The sequence below is a fragment of the Nuphar pumila genome, chromosome 14 (genome assembly GCF_984573655.1).
Source record: "Nuphar pumila chromosome 14, dmNupPumi1.hap1.1, whole genome shotgun sequence".
NCBI lineage: Eukaryota > Viridiplantae > Streptophyta > Magnoliopsida > Nymphaeales > Nymphaeaceae > Nuphar > Nuphar pumila.
The window spans coordinates 87,387,133-87,406,910 of NC_143262.1; the positions used below are offsets into that span (position 1 = coordinate 87,387,133).

General features: G+C 38.3%; 2 protein-coding genes across 2 annotated transcripts; one reads left to right on the forward strand and one right to left on the reverse strand.

The window, feature by feature from the left end:
• Positions 1-1,018: 1,018 nt before the first annotated feature.
• On the forward strand, positions 1,019-10,697 carry SYN3 (Rad21/Rec8-like family protein). Its single transcript, XM_089987055.1, has 13 exons — positions 1,019-1,142; positions 2,586-2,844; positions 2,945-2,991; positions 3,333-3,376; positions 3,448-3,515; positions 3,909-4,279; positions 4,464-4,554; positions 5,454-5,590; positions 5,949-6,385; positions 6,536-6,572; positions 6,888-6,930; positions 7,015-7,141; positions 10,635-10,697. Exons 1-13 carry the CDS (start codon positions 1,019-1,021, stop codon positions 10,695-10,697), a joined length of 1,848 nt encoding a protein of 615 aa, XP_089843181.1.
• Positions 10,698-11,292: 595 nt separating this feature from the next.
• LOC149817264 (putative glucuronosyltransferase Os03g0107900) lies at positions 11,293-18,688 on the reverse strand. Its single transcript, XM_089987428.1, has 8 exons — positions 18,199-18,688; positions 15,990-16,136; positions 15,573-15,637; positions 14,780-14,849; positions 13,830-14,051; positions 12,728-12,871; positions 12,280-12,415; positions 11,293-11,681 (listed from the first exon to the last, which is right to left on the reverse strand). The coding sequence occupies exons 1-8, from the start codon at positions 18,595-18,597 to the stop codon at positions 11,452-11,454; spliced, it is 1,413 nt and encodes a 470-aa protein (XP_089843554.1). The 5' UTR covers positions 18,598-18,688; the 3' UTR covers positions 11,293-11,451.
• Positions 18,689-19,778: the final 1,090 nt, after the last annotated feature.

The window sequence follows — 19,778 nt, forward strand, 5'->3', positions numbered from 1 at the left end:
CATAATAAGCCCGAGTTAAACGAGCCTAGTTCGAGCTGGCTTGGCTTGTCTATGGAAAAAATACAGTTTTAGAGATGGGAGAAATAAGATTACAAAAACTATATTTCTTACCACCTAGCAAGCTTATGTAAGTTGAGCCAAACTCAGGGTTTTATGGGCTTAATTCAGTTTAAGTACAAACCCATATAAACCCATATGTGTATAAATTGAGTAAGTGTGACCAAGCTCAGGGTAGGGATCCAAACGATTTGGATCCGAACAGCTAAATACATGGGAGAGTTAGATCTGAAACAGCCAAAATTTGCAAAACCTCCATCCTGGATCCGACCCATTTGCATCCCTGACTCGGGGTATGAAGGGTTCCTTGAACACCATTCATCTATGTGATGAAAGGCATCCATCCATCCATTCCTCTTTGCTCGCCGATCATCGAAAGTAATCGACGACTCTCAAACAAACAGTGGGGCCCATCTAAAACATGGGTGATCTATTCATGGTGCCACTGACCCGACCCAAACTCTAGATTGGGTTCATCCTCAAGTCAGCTCGGTTGGATAGGGGTAAAGAAGTGTTTTTGAAAGTCCGAGCCGGTTTCTGCAAACAGGTTCAAGCTTTGGACTTGACCCGAACCATTGATCCATTCAGAGTTTGAGATCAGTCCGGGTTGGGTCGTGGACTTACCACATCTCTCTCAACACAAAACCTGAATCGACCCGTATGCGGTGGCTTCACACGACTAAAATTAAATATTCGAGGGCATTACGTAAATTATCATAAGGCGCCAACCCAGCAACTTTCCCGCCAAAAACGAAACTCTTTGTCTCTCTCTCTCTCGCGCGCGCATCTTCCTCTCTCTCTCATCCTTCGCGCATCTTCTTCCTTACCTCTCTTTCTCTCTCTGTAGAGGAAGGAAGAAGAAGAAGAAGGGAGGTATAAATCAGGGAAACCTTAGAAATCAGCGCGTCTTCTTCCGTTTCATCGTCGTCGCAGCGAAAACGATCGATCGATATCGGTCGTCATGTTCTACTCTCACTTCATCCTCGCGAGGAAGGGCCCACTCGGGACGGTTTGGATGGCCGCTCATCTTCAGCACAAGCTGCGAAAGTCTCAGGTTTCCGAGATGAACATTTCTGCTTCCGTCGGTGAGTTTTTGTGCCCTCTATTGGGATTTCTCCCTTTTTTATTTTTTTTTTGTGTGGGAATTCTCAGGGATAGCGATTCTGCGCCATTAATTTAGTGTTAATGCAAAAAAAAGTGCTTCGTCTGTTTCTTTATTTAGTGTTATTTTTTTAGTTAATAAGGACACGTTAATTGAACCCGAAGTAAGATGATTTATTTTGTTTTTCTGGTAATATAGGCATAGAGTTGTCTGGTTTTAGCCGAGGTAAATCCAGAAATTGGATTTCTTGGTATTTTGACTGAACGCTTTTTCATATCTTTCCTGTTTTTTCTCATGTTTTTTTTTTTTTTTGGGGGGGGGGGAGGGGGTGTTGGTGTCTTTTTATTAGAATTAAAAAAATAACAAATTATTTGAGCACTTATTTTTCATGTGCATTTTCGGAAAGATGAAATTATGGGTAGATTAATTGAAAACAGAGCACAAAATCAGTTTATTCTTCTCACCATTTTTACTGTTGAATTTTAGGGATTGCAATGGTGCCATCATGGTAGATCGATTTCATTTCGTCAATTTTTCTGTTCTGATATCATCCTCTAACTAAAAAAGAGGGAAGTGAAAAAAAACAGCGAAAGGAAATGGGGAAAATAAAAATAAGAAAAGTTGCAATTGAATTATTTGATTTGATTTGTCTAACTGCTGATTTTTGGTGCCTTGAGCCTAGATTTTGTTTTCAACCCTAAAAAAATATGAAGTTTTTGGCATTTCAATAGAAATCATTTTCTTTTCTGGTTCTCGTTATTTTTGTTTGGTAAGATTCTTTTCTGGAAATTAGTCATGATCGAGCAAAGAAGATTATATCTTCTCTATGAAGCACTTTGGTTGAATATCTGACATTTTTTGAAAAAGAATTCCCTGTAGAAATTAACATCTCAACTTTTTGCTGGTTGTTCTGAGTTTGAACAGTCAGTAGCTTCTGTAGTTTGGACTTTGGAGTGCTTGCAGCATTTGATTGAGGTATAAACCCTTTTGTGTGTCTTCCATGTATTGTGTACACTACAGATTTATGTGCAGTATATGTGCTGGACTGGGTGAAGAGAAAAGCAGATTGTTCTACACTTCTAGTGAATGAAGAAAAGCAATTTGTTCTATATTTCTAATGAATTTATATGCTAAAACTGAATTCTGTCACTTTATTATAGCTGAAAAAGCAATTCAGATAAAGTTCCATTCTCTGGTTAACATTCATTTACCAGCTGTCCACGAAAATCTTTTTAGCCTGATGAATTTCCTGTCATTGATTTATCAGGAAAAGGCTTTGAATTTATGTATATTATCAGCAAAAGTTATAGATTGACCTGTGCGAATCTCTTCTCTGCTTTATATGTTTTTTCTTTTTTCCTGTTAGATGGGGACTTCTTTCAGTTTCATTGATTTTCTCATTTCTTTTCTGTTCATGTCTTGCCAGACACTATCATGTTCCCCGAAGTTCCTATTGCACTGAGATTATCTGGGCACCTTCTACTTGGTGTTGTCAGAATATATTCAAGGAAAGTTGACTACCTTTATCATGATTGCAATGAGATTTTGACCAAACTGAGATATGCATTTGCCTCACTACAAGTTGATTTGCCAGAAGAAGCAACAACAGCACCATTCCACACTATCACAATTCCTGAGACACTGGAACTTGATGCCTTTGAACTGGAAATACCACCATATGCAGAGTAAGTGTGTCTGATTCTTGCTGGTGTGTGCAAAATTTGTATACTTTGGATTAATGATGACATCAAACTAATGAGAAGCTTGTTGGTTTTTTTTTCCCAGGGCTCCAGATAATCATATCAGAACTCATGAAGAAATCACAATTGCAGGTCTTGATTGCTTTACTTTTCTTTCGAAAGAGAAACTTTTGAGTGTTCCTTTATGCATTTGATGGTAACAGAACTTGGTGGTTTGAGTTGAGACTTGCTAAACTCAACCCAGCTCAACTGAACTAGCATCAGTCTGAAATGCAATGTGATTTCGATACTTTAGGCCAGAATTGATTTTAATTTTTAAAAGAATATGGCAATTGTTCACTCCAATCTGTTCTTGAGAGTCCAAGTGTTGTTGGTCATTTTATTTGGCTGGTGACCTGTTTGATTTGTCAATGAAGACACTTTCAAAATGATGGCATGTTTTGATCACTTTTTTTGTTCTTCTGTGTATTCAGTCCCTGGTGAAGAAGAGCTGTATGCAACTTTTGATTTAGATGAGGTATGCATGGGATTAATTGCCACCTAATTTATCAAGTGAGCAGCAATTATCTAAATATTATTCTCTTGCAGGAATGTTTTTCTGATATAATTGTGGAGCCTGCGCTTCCGGATTTTGGTCCCATAGACATGGATATAGAGTAAGCAGCCTATCTTTGAGAACCTCTTTTCGTTCATGTTTCCTTTTGCTATTTGTAGTGTAAGGCACATCTCAGAAGTAGTTACCTAGAAGCATGATCACTACTCTGGAACATGTAATCAGGGGCCCTGGAGTTCGTTGGGTCAAAACCTGTCCAAGGAATTCTTTGAGGGGGCTCTGGAATTAATGACTTACTTCAATGGACTTCTTTGTTTAATGGGCTCAGATAAATTCCTGACTAGCTTCTGAGTTTTAATGAAAAGTTGGCCTACATCATCGTTGACTGAGTCCTGAGTGGACTTGTCAAATTGTTGAAGTATTATGTGGGGGCATGCAATTTACTTGCTAAAAACTGGCATGAATTTATTTTTGCTAAGACTGTCAATTGTGGCAGCTCCCATCCTCCTCCCCCAAAAGATGGTGATATTCATGTTGATGGTCCTCCTACAACAATTAATATCGAGCAACACGATCAGATGCACTATGGGGATGATATTGGTAGAGACAATATAGAAACAGAAATTATGCGTGATGCTGTAAATGTTTCTGGATCAGGTCATATTTTTGATGAATTTCAAGAACGTGGAAAAACCATCGAAGAACCACATGCACCTGATGATCAGTTTGTTGAGGACCGAAATCAACCTTTTATTCCTGAAGAAATTCCGACTCAATTAGCAACCCTGTCAACTTATTCACGTCAATCACATCATGCTCTGGTATCACCAGAAGCTAGCAATGAACGGACGAAGAATTATGCCTTTGGTTCGTGCCTTTCTTAATAGATCAGCCTCTATGAACTCTTTCTGTTTCTTGCATTACCTGCTATTATCTAATCTGATTTTGCTTTCAAACATTTTATTTGCTGTTGTCTATGTTCACTTATGGTCATCTGCATAAGTTGCATATAGTCAATGACTTACGGTTGGTAATTCAAACAACTTGTCAGTTTTGCGTCCAACACCACCTGGTCAGAAGCCAGCAGCCAAATCGAGGAAGAGAAAGCTACATTTTGATGAGGTTATTGTGTTGAGTAATAAGTAAGTGATATTTCTGATGTGTTATTTTATTTGTGTTCTCTTTCTCAAAAAAGAAGGCATGCTTTCTTTTTGCTTCGAGCCAATACACCCACTTACATGCACACTTAAAAGGCATACTTTGTGTTGATTTATTTTAGTGTTTAACAGCAGCCATGTGTAACTTTTGCAAGTAGGGACTGACAAACTCTCATCTTTTGGTCCAATCCTCTATATATTGATATGCATATTTTTAAAGTTGGTTCTTGTTCATTTCTCATTTGACTGTTTTTTCTCCTCTATGATCACAAATTAACTGCATAATGACCATTTATGGGAAATAACAGTACCACCGGATGTGTGATGAAGACCAAGATTTGTAATGAAATTTGCAAAAATACAAAAAGAGGGCCTCTAAGGGCTTACAAGATTATAAACACAAAGTGCGCATGCACATACACAATTCCAACTAAGGGACAATACAAGAGCACGAAGGCACAACACAAACACTAAGTGCATTCAAGACATCAAAGAACTAAAGAGAGGAACACAAGAATGTAAAAAATATTCATCTTATTGAGCATGAATGCTTAAGAGAAGCATCAGATACAAGAGGGGGAATTACTCCCTTTATATAGACAAAAGGAGAGCACTTAGAGCCCCTTGGGATCACCCCCAACTGCTCTAAGAGCTAAGGACAATAATGCCCTTAGCTAAAAAAAAGACAAAAAAGGAAATAAAGAAAGAAAGACTAAAGTGCCCATTGGGCACTTTCTATTACAATTCCCTGAAATGACGAAAATACCCATAGAGGGTATTACCTATTACATCATTATAAATAATATATATGTATATATATATATATATATATATATATACTTGTACAACTTACCGAGATTCTCATGTGTTCTCATGATTTGTAGGTTCATGAAGAAACAATTGGATGACACCAGGAATTTAAGGCGTGAAAGAAAGAGAGCTCCTTTCTCTGCAGTGAAGGTTTTGCAGGCACAAAGGAACTTCCATGGGGTGGAAATTTTCCACGAGCCCTTAATTTCTGGTGAGCTGATTTTCAGTGGGATTGTTGTTTAGAATCCAGTCACATGTACTTGTTTGACGGGCACTAGTAAGATGAGAGAGGCTTCCAAGGCTTTAATTTCCATTGACTTGGACAAGTTGAAGCCTTCAAAGGAAGTTTTTAGGTTTACTCAGACTGGATGGCTAAATACATAGGGTCTAGGTTTATGTTTCAGCTAAGTCTAACACAGGATTTGAGTTGACTCAGAGCCCAGCCAAATCACAATCTGAGCCCATTTATGAACTATTTTGTTGTTCTTCTATGTTGTGGCTTCTTGCACCTGTCTTCAACTGTCAATTGTGGCATGTTAGATCAGATTATGATATCCACTGCATTACAGGTATGTGTGCAAAGCTTCAAGACCTCGTGAAGAGAAAATATTTTACCTCCAAGATTGGTCCATCTTCTGGTGAGGTTGCTTTTGAATGCAGAGTAGCTGAACCTCCTGCTGGCACTCCATCCCCTGACATTGAAATTGAACAACTCCGTCACGAAGCTGGTCACAGCAATGATTTGATTGCAGAATTCATGCCTTCCCAACACTTGACTCCCTCAACTACTGTCACTCTAGAATCAGAAATGCATGGGGAATATGCTTTTGAATCTGGGTTTGATCCAGAAAGAGTACCCATTTTTGAATCTGGGTTTGATCCAGAAAGAGAAGTACATGCTTCTGCTGAACCAGATGTTCCTGGTGTTGATGCGTCCATTGCAGATGATGCACATCAGCTACCTCTGGAGGAGACTCCAGAGTTTAGGCTTAGACACCCTCTTGAGGTTAGTTCCTTCTCTGATTGTTGGACTTCAATGGATTCTTCTCTGCTGTGGATATCCATAGTAGATGTGTGTTAGCCTTTTCCTTAATGTAAAAAACAATCTCTCTCCTATAAAAATTTGGATGTATCTGAAGCCCTACTTTTGTTGCAGGATCTGGATTGCTTGGAAGCAGATGCCTCACAAACTGGTGAGATGAAACACAAAAAGTTAACTTTAGATAATTGTGGTTATATGGTTTTGGATGGAGTTCTCCTTCATCTTCTTTCTTTTTCCTTTGAATAATTGGTGGTCATTGGAGAATAGTTTAGATCAGACTTGCTCAATTTGAATCGACTACACTTACTATTATACCATATTACAATTGGATTCTTGTGTAGCGAATTATTTCTTCGATTCATGATCATCTGATTGATGAATCTCTTTGAAACCAACCATATGATGGTCTCTCTCATTCCGATTGTGTTAATGGATCTCACTTCATATGTCCTATTTTCTGTTACAGTTATTACAGAAGATGGGGCTGAAAGCTGGTCTGTGAGAACCAGGTAGTTGACTCTGTAACATGAGCAGTCATTTCCTTCTATGTTTCACGTTTGCACGCCTCTCTCTGAAGTTGGTTTTTGTTTTAGGGCTGTGGTTCAGTATCTGAAGAAGTCATTTAAGGGTCCATTAGATCCACCAGGAAAGTTAAACTTGAGCAATATTCTGGAAGGAAGAACAAGAAAAGAATGTGCCCGGCTGTTCTTCGAAGTTTTGGTAACATGTGTTTTTACTTATGTCAAGATGCCACCTTGGTCAATCATCATTCCTATTATATGTATAATCTTGTTTGCAGAAACAGTCAGAAAAGTACTTATAATGAAGTTCAAAATTTAAAATAATAGTGGAATGATTTTTTGAGTGGTCGTATTGTTTCCTTTTTATGTTTGCTTTCACTTCTGAAAAGGGCATTGCTTTACCTGGAATTGTTTCCTTCTGTTTCATATGAAGCTTATATGAGCGTGTACTAAGGCACTCTACTACTTTGGCCTTGTAGGTTTTGAAGAGCAGGGGTTGTATTGAAATTGACCAAGAAAAGCCTTATGATGATATCACAATCTCAATTGCACCTGGTTTGACAAATGTTAACTTGTGATGCCATTTTTGTGTAATTTAAGGTAAATACATGATCTGTCCCTTCCATTCTCAGCATGCTACTGAATCTTGCAGGAACCTAACCAGTCTTGAAAAAGTTCCTTGGAAATAAGGCTGCTAAATGTGTTGAACCTATGTCACAAATATAACTGATATCTTGAGAACACTATTTTATCATGATTCCAAGGCCTAAATAATATGGAAAAAATGCGATATTTTGAAAATATCTCTTTTCGAAATTGCCATGTTTTTGTCTCTTCGTAGACATTCGATAAAATTGTAACTAAACAGAAATTACCATGTTTTTTATTATGATATTAACATGATATAGATAGCATTGTGCTATTTTTTTTACTTTATTTATAATTTTATTTACTGCTATGTATTTTATATATTTTTATATATGCCAATATTTTCCTTAAAAAACCAAATCTTGAAAATGTCACAAGATTTTCTCTCACCGAGATTTGTGACTTGTGACATTGTGTTGAACTGGCAGAGCTTGCCTTGTTGACTCCGATCTCTACCTCAAGCTCACCTCATCAGAAGCAAGATCACTTGAATGAAACTTTTTATTAAGAGACAAGGAAAAGATTTGAATTCCTAGGCTCATTCAAATAATTTGTTCTTTCAAAGAATGATAGAATGAAGAAATAAATTCCCACCGTCTTGTATTTAAGTCATACTTAAAAGCCAATTCATGCAGACAAAATCTCCCTCTCTCTCTCCCCCAATCAATCTTGTAAAACATGCTCGTTACACTAAATACAAGGCCATTTTGTGAGCCTCAACAAGCTTATTATGATGCCAAACTAAACTGAATTACAAGAAGCTTGGTTCATTTACCCGATGGCTGTAATTTCTGTTTTCTTTCTCTCAGAAAGCATAGGAATTATTTTACGTCCCAACTGTACTGTGTTTTCTGATAACTGGTACTGTATTTTGTATTTTGGTACAGCTTAAAATGCCGTGGGCTGAGATTTTTTGTATAGAAGAGAGTCAGGAATGCTTTGCATATTTGATGCAGGAGCGGGAGCATCATCGGGTCTACATGATCCATTTGGATCCACTCTTATTATTTGATTTTTTTTTGTATTTATTTTAGTTTGGATCTTAGTTTAGGATTATATTTTGGATCTTTTTGAATTTCTGACTTATCTTAGATCCATTGTTGGATTAGGGTTTCTAGGTTTTTTCCCTTTTCATTATAAACATTCATTGTAGAGGAATGGATTATGAAAGTTTTTAGTTATTTTTCATGCATTTTATATTAATTTTATGTTTTTTGCACAAGGGTGCTGATTCTTGTAGGGTTTAGGAGTGATCCTCTTGTCCATTGCATCAATTTCATCACGGACCACCCACCATTCGTTTCCCCGCCACTATCAGCAGCCAGCCGACCATTGTGGTGGGTTTGGTCACTGAAAATAAAGAAGAAACAATCGGTACTGGTAGAGGTCGAACCACCACTGACTTCTCCCATATCCACAAGAGTGGCACGGCGGTCATTTGCTGGCCGTTTGTCAGCAGGATACCACCTGTCGACCACAACAAACCACCAGACCTGTCTGGGTGGGGAGGGAGTACACCGAGCTTGCCCTAACACATATGGGGTACTCTCACCCGCAAAACAGGGTGGTCGAACCGGTTCGTCCTGGGTCCTAGACCTGGTTCAAATGGGTCCTAGCTAGGTTTAGACCAATTTTGAACTCTTTGATGTCGGGTTTGGTTTGATTTTTCATCCAAATCAGACCCAAGCCCATTACTTTGGTTCCATTCATGTTGAATGGACCCAAACTTGGCTTAATTAGGTTCGAACGAAGCTTCAACTTGGTTTTAGACCGGGTCAAAACTACACCCAACCACTTTATAGACATGAATTGGGTCTAGACCAGATCTATTATCCCTCAAATCCGATCCAGGCTCTGTGCTACCCTAATCTGGGTTTGACGAGATCATAGTGTACTCAATTCAATTATAATCCAATCGGATATTAACCGAACTCATTATTCAAACCACCAAACCCATAACCCAATCAAACTCAAACTCAGACTTTCCATACCAAGCCCAACACATTTCCACTACAAATGACCCACAAGCCTACCCAGCCTAATCACTGCTTTCTTGTTAAACCTTCTAAAGCCCAAAATGACCCACAGGCCCCAAGATCCCAATCAACTAAGATTCAATACAAGCAAACCAATATCTAAGATTTCAAAGTGGAGTTTTCAAAGTTCCATGGTCTCTTAGATGCAAATATATTCTTTGATTGGTTCTATGTGATGTGGTTCTACCTTGACAGGCATGATGTTTCGAAGCATTGCAGGGTTCTATTGGTGACGACACAACTTCCAGGTTCCACCAAGATGTGATAGGATGAGTTGCAGAAAGATTGTGAAAACCAAGGTTTGGGACAAGTTCAGACATGAGAGGAGATGCAACGTTTGATACGAACTAGGTTTGTTCCTAAAGCTTCTACCCAAACCCAAGTAGGTGAAACCAATTCAAAATCTAATTCAGACATGCTTCCATTAGAACCTATCCATGACTTACCCAAAGACTCAAATCCAATTAGAGAAGATTTAGATATAGAATATCATAATAAATCCAAACCCATTTTATTGGATCTCCCAAAGCTTATATTAGAATCCATGGAACCATTCATAGATAAACCCAATTTGAACTTGAACCAAAGCCTACCAAGTTCAATCCCACATGATTTTTTTCATATCCATTCCCAATTCTGTCATGCTCAAACCCAATTGGATCCAGTTCAAATTGAGCCACCTCAAGCCATGCCTAGCATCCATATTGAACCTCTCCAAAACCCCTCTACACCCAAAACTAGTAAGGATCCAAACTTTAGTAACCAGACCCAAAATCATCTTATATCCATCATGTCTAACCCAAGGATGAATGGCTTATGAAAGTTTTTTAGTTATTTTTCATGCATTTTATGTTAATTTCTGTTTTTCTAAGTTTCCCTAGTTCGTAGCTGCGCCAAGAGAGATCTTCCTGTCAACTGCATTGATATTTGATCGAAACGCCAGGCCATCTTAGCACCACTTATTTGTTTATTTCTAATTAATAATGGTGTAATCTGTTTTTTTTGTAGTTCTTCATCGGGCATTACTTCCATGGTTGCTACAAGGGCTATTACGGGCATAAATCTGTTTAAAAAAATCTAGTTTCTCTGTACATGCTCTCTCTATGACAAACATTCTCGTGTTTTCTTTGAACGCTGTGGGAGCAGTTCAAAGATAAAGTATGCATGAAATTTTTGACTCCAGTAAATCGCAAAAGATGTCCTTTTTGACTCGCAGACCCTTTCTTGTGTAAATGTAACATTTTTAATTAAAGTGTTATGCAAGATGGAAGAAATACTGCTGGTCGGTTCTTACTTATCAACGGGGGCTCCGCTTGTCTGGTAAGAGTAGCTTGTGCACGTCACCTTGCGTTGGGCCGTTGCAGGTTCAAAACCCTATGGTATAGTTGTATAACTGGTAAGGGTCTGCCTAACCCCAGCTTGCCTTTAAAAAAAAAAAGTACAGCTGGTCGGGCACTCGGTGACTGGCATTCTTGAGACCTCTGTGCTACTTTACTTTAAGTTGCTAGGTTGTATTGCATTTGTAGGAGCACAAGACCATGTAGTGTGTCCAGAAGCATTGGTATGTGTAAGGCCATGTGCAGAAACCAGTATGCAGCAAACATTTGCATAATGCAAATGTTTCTGGGAAAAAAGCATGGATGGGTGATGCAAGAAAGGCCCTTAGTTCTTCACAGGTTTAGCATCATACTTGAAAACTGAAATGTGTACACTTGTTGAGCAAAAAAAATTCATTGTTTTCCTCTGAGCATATTTACAAGTTCAATGAATTGATACAAGAGAATTACAACAATGCGTACTGAATGAATCAAATGCAAAGACAAGTTCAAGGAAGCAGCATGGGTGGCTTCCAATCATTGAAATGAACCATGTTTCTGTTGACAACAGAACCATTATGAAACCAGAACGTTTCAGCCGACTGATGGAAGGTTCTCACCTTTCTTTGAAGCTCCCACATGATCCCAAGCATAGCCGAGCATGGCTCTGTTTCTGGAGCATAGACCCACAAGCACCTAACAAGCCGGCCTCGGGATATCATTCCTTCTATCTCATTGTCTGCACGTGGAATTATGGAATCAGACACCTTGTACAATTTGAAGCATTCAAAGTTTTCAAGCTCAAGGGAGCATAAAGCATGTTCACTGAGGAGATGACATGTGTCGACTAAACAATTCAATTACCCAATGTTAAAGAAAAAAGTATCATGGCCTTTGAGGCCACAAGCAACTTGAATTTGTCTGAATGCAAGAATGGCCTATATCAGCACTTCAGAGCTTGACCTTCTAGTTGGTCAACATTGAACCAAAAGTTTATACGGCCTTTGGGAACAGCCAACTTGACTCGAGTTTGCTTGATTGCCTCGGTTTGAAATATTTAGTGATTTGATTCCTCTGTGCCATCTGAACTTAATTACACGACTTGATACAACTAACAATTCTGGTTACAAGTTCAAATCACTATTAAGCAGGCAATCGAGCAAGTTGGCTAAGCTTTTAATGCAGACTTCAAGAATAAGCCAGCTTATCATTCTGGCTTTTGTTAACTATGCACATCAGCATGTCAGTAATCAGTCAGATCAATGGTCTCATTCTCTGATACCTGAGAGTCTGAGACAGCTCTCTAGTTTAAAATCTTAGCGTTTAGGGATTTTCACCTGGTATGGATTCAAGATACTCTAGAAGCTCTACACCAATTCGAGTAGCTGGCCATTTGATTGAAATCTGGGTATAGTCAATGATGTTCTGGAAAGGCAGTTCCACTTGATCTGACAAGATGACAGGAACACACTCCTGTAGATGTTCAACCAGAGTAGATATTTTAGTTTCAGTTCTATAAGATGAGACAACACAAGATAAACATTGTTGAGAAATGCAGGAAGATGTCTTACGCATGCACAACCAACACCCACAAAGACAAGACTGCACCTAGATGCACAAAATGCACATAAACACACATTCAGAAGAGATGCCATACGTGTATCTCTTATGGTTCCATAGTGAGGCATCTGAATAAGTACCTGCATCGTGTGCACCAGAGAGAGAGAGAGAGAGAGAGAGAGAGAGAGAGAGAGAGAGAGAGAGAGAGAGAGAGAGAGAGATTACCACAAAAAACGCTTCATAGAAGCGAAGAGTCCATGATGATTCCCCACGTGGAGACAGACAAAACTTAGCATTGTGCAGGTGTTCAAAATACTCAACTTTTCCAAATTTGTCAGGACCAGACAACTTCAGTTCTGGGGCCTCCAGCTGCTCCAGAGATAACATGCACTCTTGTAAAAATATTTCAAATCATGAAACATTAAATTGACATGAATGCAAGACAATACTTATAAAGGAAGAAACTCACTAAGACAGGAAAAATGTTAAGACTTCTGTATTGATACGGCCAATTAGAACATCCATGGGTGCTACACAGTACTTTAGCTTGCTGGCACCATTGTCTAAAAGCTAATTTGTTACCTTGTCAGTGCTCTTATCAATCACTTCATGAGAATATTAACTTTGGCCCTGGTTATGCGACAAGACAATGCATCTATTTGACATTGACAAAGGCCAGACCAATAAGGCTTGCCCCCCTTTTGTCCACCTCATATCATGGCATGTTCTCTATTCTAGGTTGTAGCCTCTATCAAGGATCCAAGGGATTATGCCTAGGATATGTTACAAAGTTCTCTAGTGCGAGTTCTAGTGCATGCTTGGGCTTCCAGAATGTGGGTTCTTCAGAGAGGAAAAGATGCATGTGCAAATAACTAAATATATTTCCTACCCTAGGTTGTATCCTTAGACTAGGACGCAGATTTTGGGTTATCGAGAGATGAAAAAACACATGGATATATAAGTCCCGTCTTCTATTATCCGTCCATGTGCAAGTTCTCCACACGGTGTTGTAGCATGTGCCTAGGGTCCTAGGTTATGGGCTGTTGAAAGAGAGACTTTCACGTGCACATATTGATATGCAATTTCCAGTGCATACATTTACATTAAACCACAAAGAAGATATGGCTTATTCATGTCGCAGTATGTGCATTGATGTAATTATTTGAAATCTAAAAAAGAGTCCATTGAATGTTTTAGGCATATAGAGGTAACTACTAGGAAAGCTTAAAGTAGTCTCAGAAGAGCAATATCTCAGAGAAAGAGACAAAAAAGAACCCTATCTAATACAAACGATATACCACATCATGTTGCATAGAAGAAAACTAACCTTGTCGGGGAACCTTTTAGCAAGCTCTAACAACTGAAGACGGCCAATCTTACCCTGTGCTCGACCCAAAAAGTTTGCCAAATATTTCCTCTTCGACAGTGGGATAGGTTTGACTAGGGTGCTGCCAGAAAATTTTGTCATCCCATCATTAACATTTCCAGGAATAATGATATCCTTCCAAGTATCAAATGCAGTTCTATCTCTCTTGTCTGTCCGGTCCCCCTGTACTGATGCAAGATGGTCATCAATATTTTGAGTTGCAATCAACCACAAGTACTCACATGGAATGCATAAGGCAAGGGAGTTGCTTTCAGAACTGAAACAAAAAGATATAACACTTTGGAAAAGATGCAATTATTCCATTAGGGGCATGAACATAGTGCAGTTGAAACCATGAAGATACACCAGGAGCCGAAAAGGGATTTGCTTCTCCTAAATGTGCCAAATGCTTCATATAGGTTGTGTCATGGGTAAGCAACATCCAGAATTGTGGAAACAATTTTTGTTGCTTTTGAGTCCAAGGACATTTCTGTTTGCTTGTTAATATCTTACACATTTAGAACATAAAACAATTGAATAATCATGTCATCTCAACAAGGTTTTGCTACATAAAACACCTGATTTTTCTTCTTCTTTTGAGAGAATACATAGAACAATCTAGTTACCAGACAAAACAAAGCTATCCACTTCTTGATGCACTGAGGGCATGCCTGAAACTAAAATGGATAGAAAACATGAAACACCTTAGGGCTTTGAGTTTTGTTTGAATCAGAAGGGCTCACATGACAGCAAACCAAGACACTTTCTGAAAGGAGAATATAGTTATGTTAGCTTGTTGAAACCTTAGATTCTAGGCATTAATTATAAACAGTACTATTCAGTGAGTATTTTAAGTTCAAAAAGTTCATTCAGAGAAAAATTGCTGTCTAGAGAGCTTAGAAAAATCATACCTCTGGAGAAAGAATGATGGATTGATTTAAATATGTCGCCCAAGATCGAAACAAATGAGCACCAGCACCACTATAGAGTAGATAAAGTCAACCAGTCAAACTGGAAACCTTGATAAGTTAATAATACCGAATTAAATATTCCCTAGCATCAAAGTACTGGAAAACTACAGTCTCTTGCATGAATAGCTACAATGTGAGCCAGCAGATCTGTAAAGTAACTTTTAAATTCTTTCTATGACTATAAATTAACTATGAAGACTTTCAGAAGCAATAATATCTTGTTAAGATGCTGCACAAATCTGAATCCACCTTGGACAGTACTATCATTTTTGCGGCCAAAGAAAGGGGCACATCTTTTCTTTAGAAACATAACGGAAGCATGGAATTAACCATAAAATTAGAGATGTACACACACACGTGCACATGTATGGGTGTGTGCATGCATGTGAGTGGAATCCAACACATCATTACAGCAGGTGGTCTGTATCCTTTTGCTACTCTTGAAACAAAAGCACATTCACTCTCATGGGCTGCATGGGGATGCAGATCAAATTAGAGCCTTCTGCACTCTGATCTGAATCTGCTCTGAACACAAACAAGCTTAACTAGAGTTTGAACAGTTTGAAAGTTGAATATGATCCTTGTGATCATATCCAGTTTAAATGGATAGAATGGACTGGATATCTGGTCCAAAACTAACATATGCATATTCTTCTCGACATATCAGCAACAAGAGATGGCAAAGGGAAAAAAGAGGAGCATACTGTTATTCATATTGAGGAGGTTAAGATACCTTGGGAAGACAAAAATGTGGTCACGTCCACTAGATAGCCTGAAATATGGCATTTGACTCAGGACCTGGTACAAAACGGAAGGCATTGAGTAATATAAAAGAAACAGAGATGATCACAAAATGAGGGAAAAGAAATGGAAATCTATAGATATCTAGTAGATAAAAAACAAGAAGTTACACCCTTCCATGGAGAAATAAAACAAGATGTCTTAATCATAAATAAAATCTTGAAAGCAGTGGAAGATATCTAAAAGCATAAAATCGTAAAGGCAAGAAGATAGTAAAAAAATGGAAGAAAGTCAAGAAGATGATTATGCAAAACATGTATTTTAAAGATCTTGGGCTTCCCCCATGATCAAGTTAACAGAATAGGAGAAGTATGACAAAAAAAGTGAAGAACTGGCCCAAGAAAATAACCTTAACATATGTTTGGTTGATCTCCTTGTCATTAAGGTCACCCATCATCCGCACACATTTAACATAAGATGGAACAAAGAACAGCTGTGCTTTGTGTTTGTCAAATGTACGAAAGCTCGACCTCAGAAGTAACTGATGGATTTTCACCTAACAAAGTGACCAAGACCATGTCATCTTCACAAGAGCAACAAGAACAATCATGAGGACGATACCTGTAATAGTAATATGTCAACAATTAATGATTTACATTGTATATAACTATATGGCAACAGCTTTCTGGCGACATACCACATCTTTCAAAATAGAATAGCAAATTCGTGAAATAATAGCAGAAGCCATGTAGTTGACACAAAGCTGGACAATAATGTTTTGATAGAGAAAACCTCAATATAAAGTACCACTCTTTCAGTTATCGTCAACCTTGCAGAATAGCAAATGTAAGTCAAGAAAAATTTAAAAAATCTAAAACTAACTCTACACAAGAACAAAGCTTGGGAAGTCGACTGAAGGGTATTAGGGGGGTTAATGAGCTTGCGTCATACCCCTAGAGGCATGCCACTCTCCCACAAGAATTGGTATTCATCGGGATAAAGTGAAATAGGTTTTTAATGAAGCTTTCTTAGTTAAGTGGTGGTGGTTATTCCATGAAGAGAGAAAGTAATCCATATTAGTAAAAAGCAAATAAGGGATAGCACGATTGCCAAGTAGCTGGCCCTCACCATCATGGTGCAAGGCTAGTTACTAGGATGTGCAAGTGACTGACAAATGTGCTAGAGGATTTCAAGGAGTGTGTGGGCATACTGCTGGGAAATGGGGAATAAAACCTAGATTTTGGACATATCTGCAGATGGCACATCCTTTCTTTCCCCTACAGAAGTGTTCTAGACATTATTTGGAGAAGGATTCCAGGTGAAGGGGCGCTGGAAGAACAACAGAGGCTAACACACGAGTTGGGAGAACACAGTGTCGAGACTCTAGTATACAAGCACTTCTCAGTTATTTACATCTCGTTCTTGGATCTTTTAATTTTCACTTTTCATAGGAATACTATGAGAAGGACCAAATCAAGGAGCTAACGTATTCCCTTTGTTGGCATCAATAGACTTCCTCAGAATGGCTATGAGAAGGACCGAATCAAAGATAAAGTTTTCTCCATGTTGCTATGTATAGATTGCAGACACACAGTCAAACCTACAAGATAGGGGATTACCACTGTTGAGTTGGTGTCCTTTCTATCAAGTAGATGGGATAACTACTCTGCACCCCTTTTGGTTGTCCCTTCTTTAAACAACTCATAGCACCTGATTCACTAGACTGGGGCATGGATGGGAAAGAGGGCAGCCTGGTGAAGCAAAAAAAAATAAAAATGTATAGCACCATGGTTAAGAAGCAAAGGGGAAAAATGGATTCCGACATGGAACAGGTGGTGCACATAGTGCATTCAATTGCTGAGAACATGTAGGAGAATGGTGGATTCAAGTTAACGGTGACAGTGAAAAGAATGGAGACCAGCACATTGTTCCATAGAGTTGTTGAACCAGTAAATATCATTAAGGAGGGAGACATGGATGAATGATTTTCCCCAAGGGCTTGTTCCAAAAATAGCGAATACAAGAATTTGTGTTCCTAAATACTAGCATCTTATCATATAATCTAGAAAATTTATTATCTCATATATAAACAATTTTATTATCCGATCATATAATCTCCAATTAAAATTTAGAAGACTGGCAAAATAGAAAATTCGAAGTCCATCAATCTTATCACAAGTTCAAAATGTGGATGAAAACTTGGTAACCACTAAAAGTCTTAATGAACATACATACAATAATCTAAATGAAAAATGCAATTTCTGGAGGCCTGAAAACAATCGATCTCGAAAAAATATCATCATAAGATCAAATTTTTTTCCAAATGTCGCAAGTTCTATAAAAAAGAATGTGATTAAGATACCACATTACGAAAAATTCCCACTTTCAAATGTCCAAATGATGAAAAACACGATTTTGCGCAAGAAAAGCTTTGGCGATACTAGGATTTCCCCAATTCAATATTCCCCAGATTTCTCAAGCAATGCCTAGAATTTTTATATTCTTAGAACTTCACGGCTCCAACTCTTCAAAAGAGAATCCGAGAGACACACCATTCCAAGAATTCCCAAGTCTCAATCATTTTTCATAAAAAAAGAACCCAAATCACGAAAATTCACCTGAGTTCCCCATTGTCCCTTAACGCACGCCTCCGCGGTGATTCTGCCGTCCCTCCCGCGCATCAATTCCTTCAATCCCTCGATCTCCGACTCCTCGTAGACGTAGATCCGGAGCGAGAGCCGTGAACCGTACCCTCTCTCCGGCCAATTCAATCTCCCGCCGCCGAACACCGATCGAAAACCCTCTCCTCTCGATCGGCCGCCATCGGATTCAGTCGAAACCGACGGCAACAGCGTCAAAGAAGAAGAAGAGGCGAAGCAGAAGTCGGAGTAGCGATCGAGGAGCCTGGTGGCGAAGAAAGTGAGGACGACGAGAGCTAGGGCGCCGATCTGATGGGCTCTGGTGCAGGGAGAGGGTAGGGATGAAGCCCTAGGCCTGCTGTTGCTTAGGGTTTTCATCTTCCCTCTCCTCTTCCTCAGTTTCAGTGAGAGAGAGCAGTGATCAGTAGGGATGGCAGTGGACCGGGGGAAACCGAGTCCCTCACTGCCTCTTCCCGTTTGGATCGGGATGGAGGACATCAAACTTAGAATGGACCGGAGATATGAGGTTAAAATCAAAATCCGTGCCCCCACCTTGCCTTTGCTCCTCCCCGTTGTTGATCCTGTTAAAAAAATTTATTATTATACTTTGATACATATTATATATATATATATATATATATATATATATATATATATATATATATATATATATATTAATTTTAACCCTAAGATAAAACTCTTTCTCAAATCTCTTTTCTCATCTTCATCTAAGAACCATGAGCTCCTATTTCTCTCTTCTTCATCATTAATCAGATTCAGGTTCGAGATTAAATTTTGCATTAAAACCTGAACCCAAATCTAGCTAAAATCCGGACCAATTAAGTGTAAATATCGGGTTTTAAGCTAGCCAGATCTGGATTCAATTTTATCTGATTCCATCCAAACCTATATTTGAACCCAAATCCTGTTAAAAAAAATTATTATTATACTTATATATATATATATATATATATAATTTTTATTCCTAACATAAAACTCTTTCTCAAATCTCTTTTCTCATCTTCATCTAAGAACCATGAGCTCCTATTTCTCTCTTCTTCATTAATAATCAGATTCAGGTTGGAGATTAAATTTTGCATTAAAACCTGAACCCAAATCTAGCTAAAAACCCGAACCAATTAAGTGTAAATATCAAGTTTTTAGCTAGCCAGATCTGGATTCAATTTTATCTGATTCCATCCAAACCCATATTTGAACCCAAATCCTGTTAAAAAAAATTTATTATTATACTTATATATATATATATATTATTTTTAACCCTAACATAAAACTCTTTCTCAAATCTCTTTTCTCATCTTCATCTAAGAACCATGAGGTCCTATTTCTCTCTTCTTCATTAATAATCAGATTCAGGTTCGAGTTTAAATTTTGCATTAAAACCTAAACCCAAATCTAACTAAAAATCCGGACCAATTAAGTGTAAATATCAGGTTTTAAGCTAGCCAGATCTAGATTCAATTTTATCTGATTCCATCCAAACCCATATTTGAACCCAAATCCTGTTAAAAAAATGTATTATCATACTTTTATAAATATTA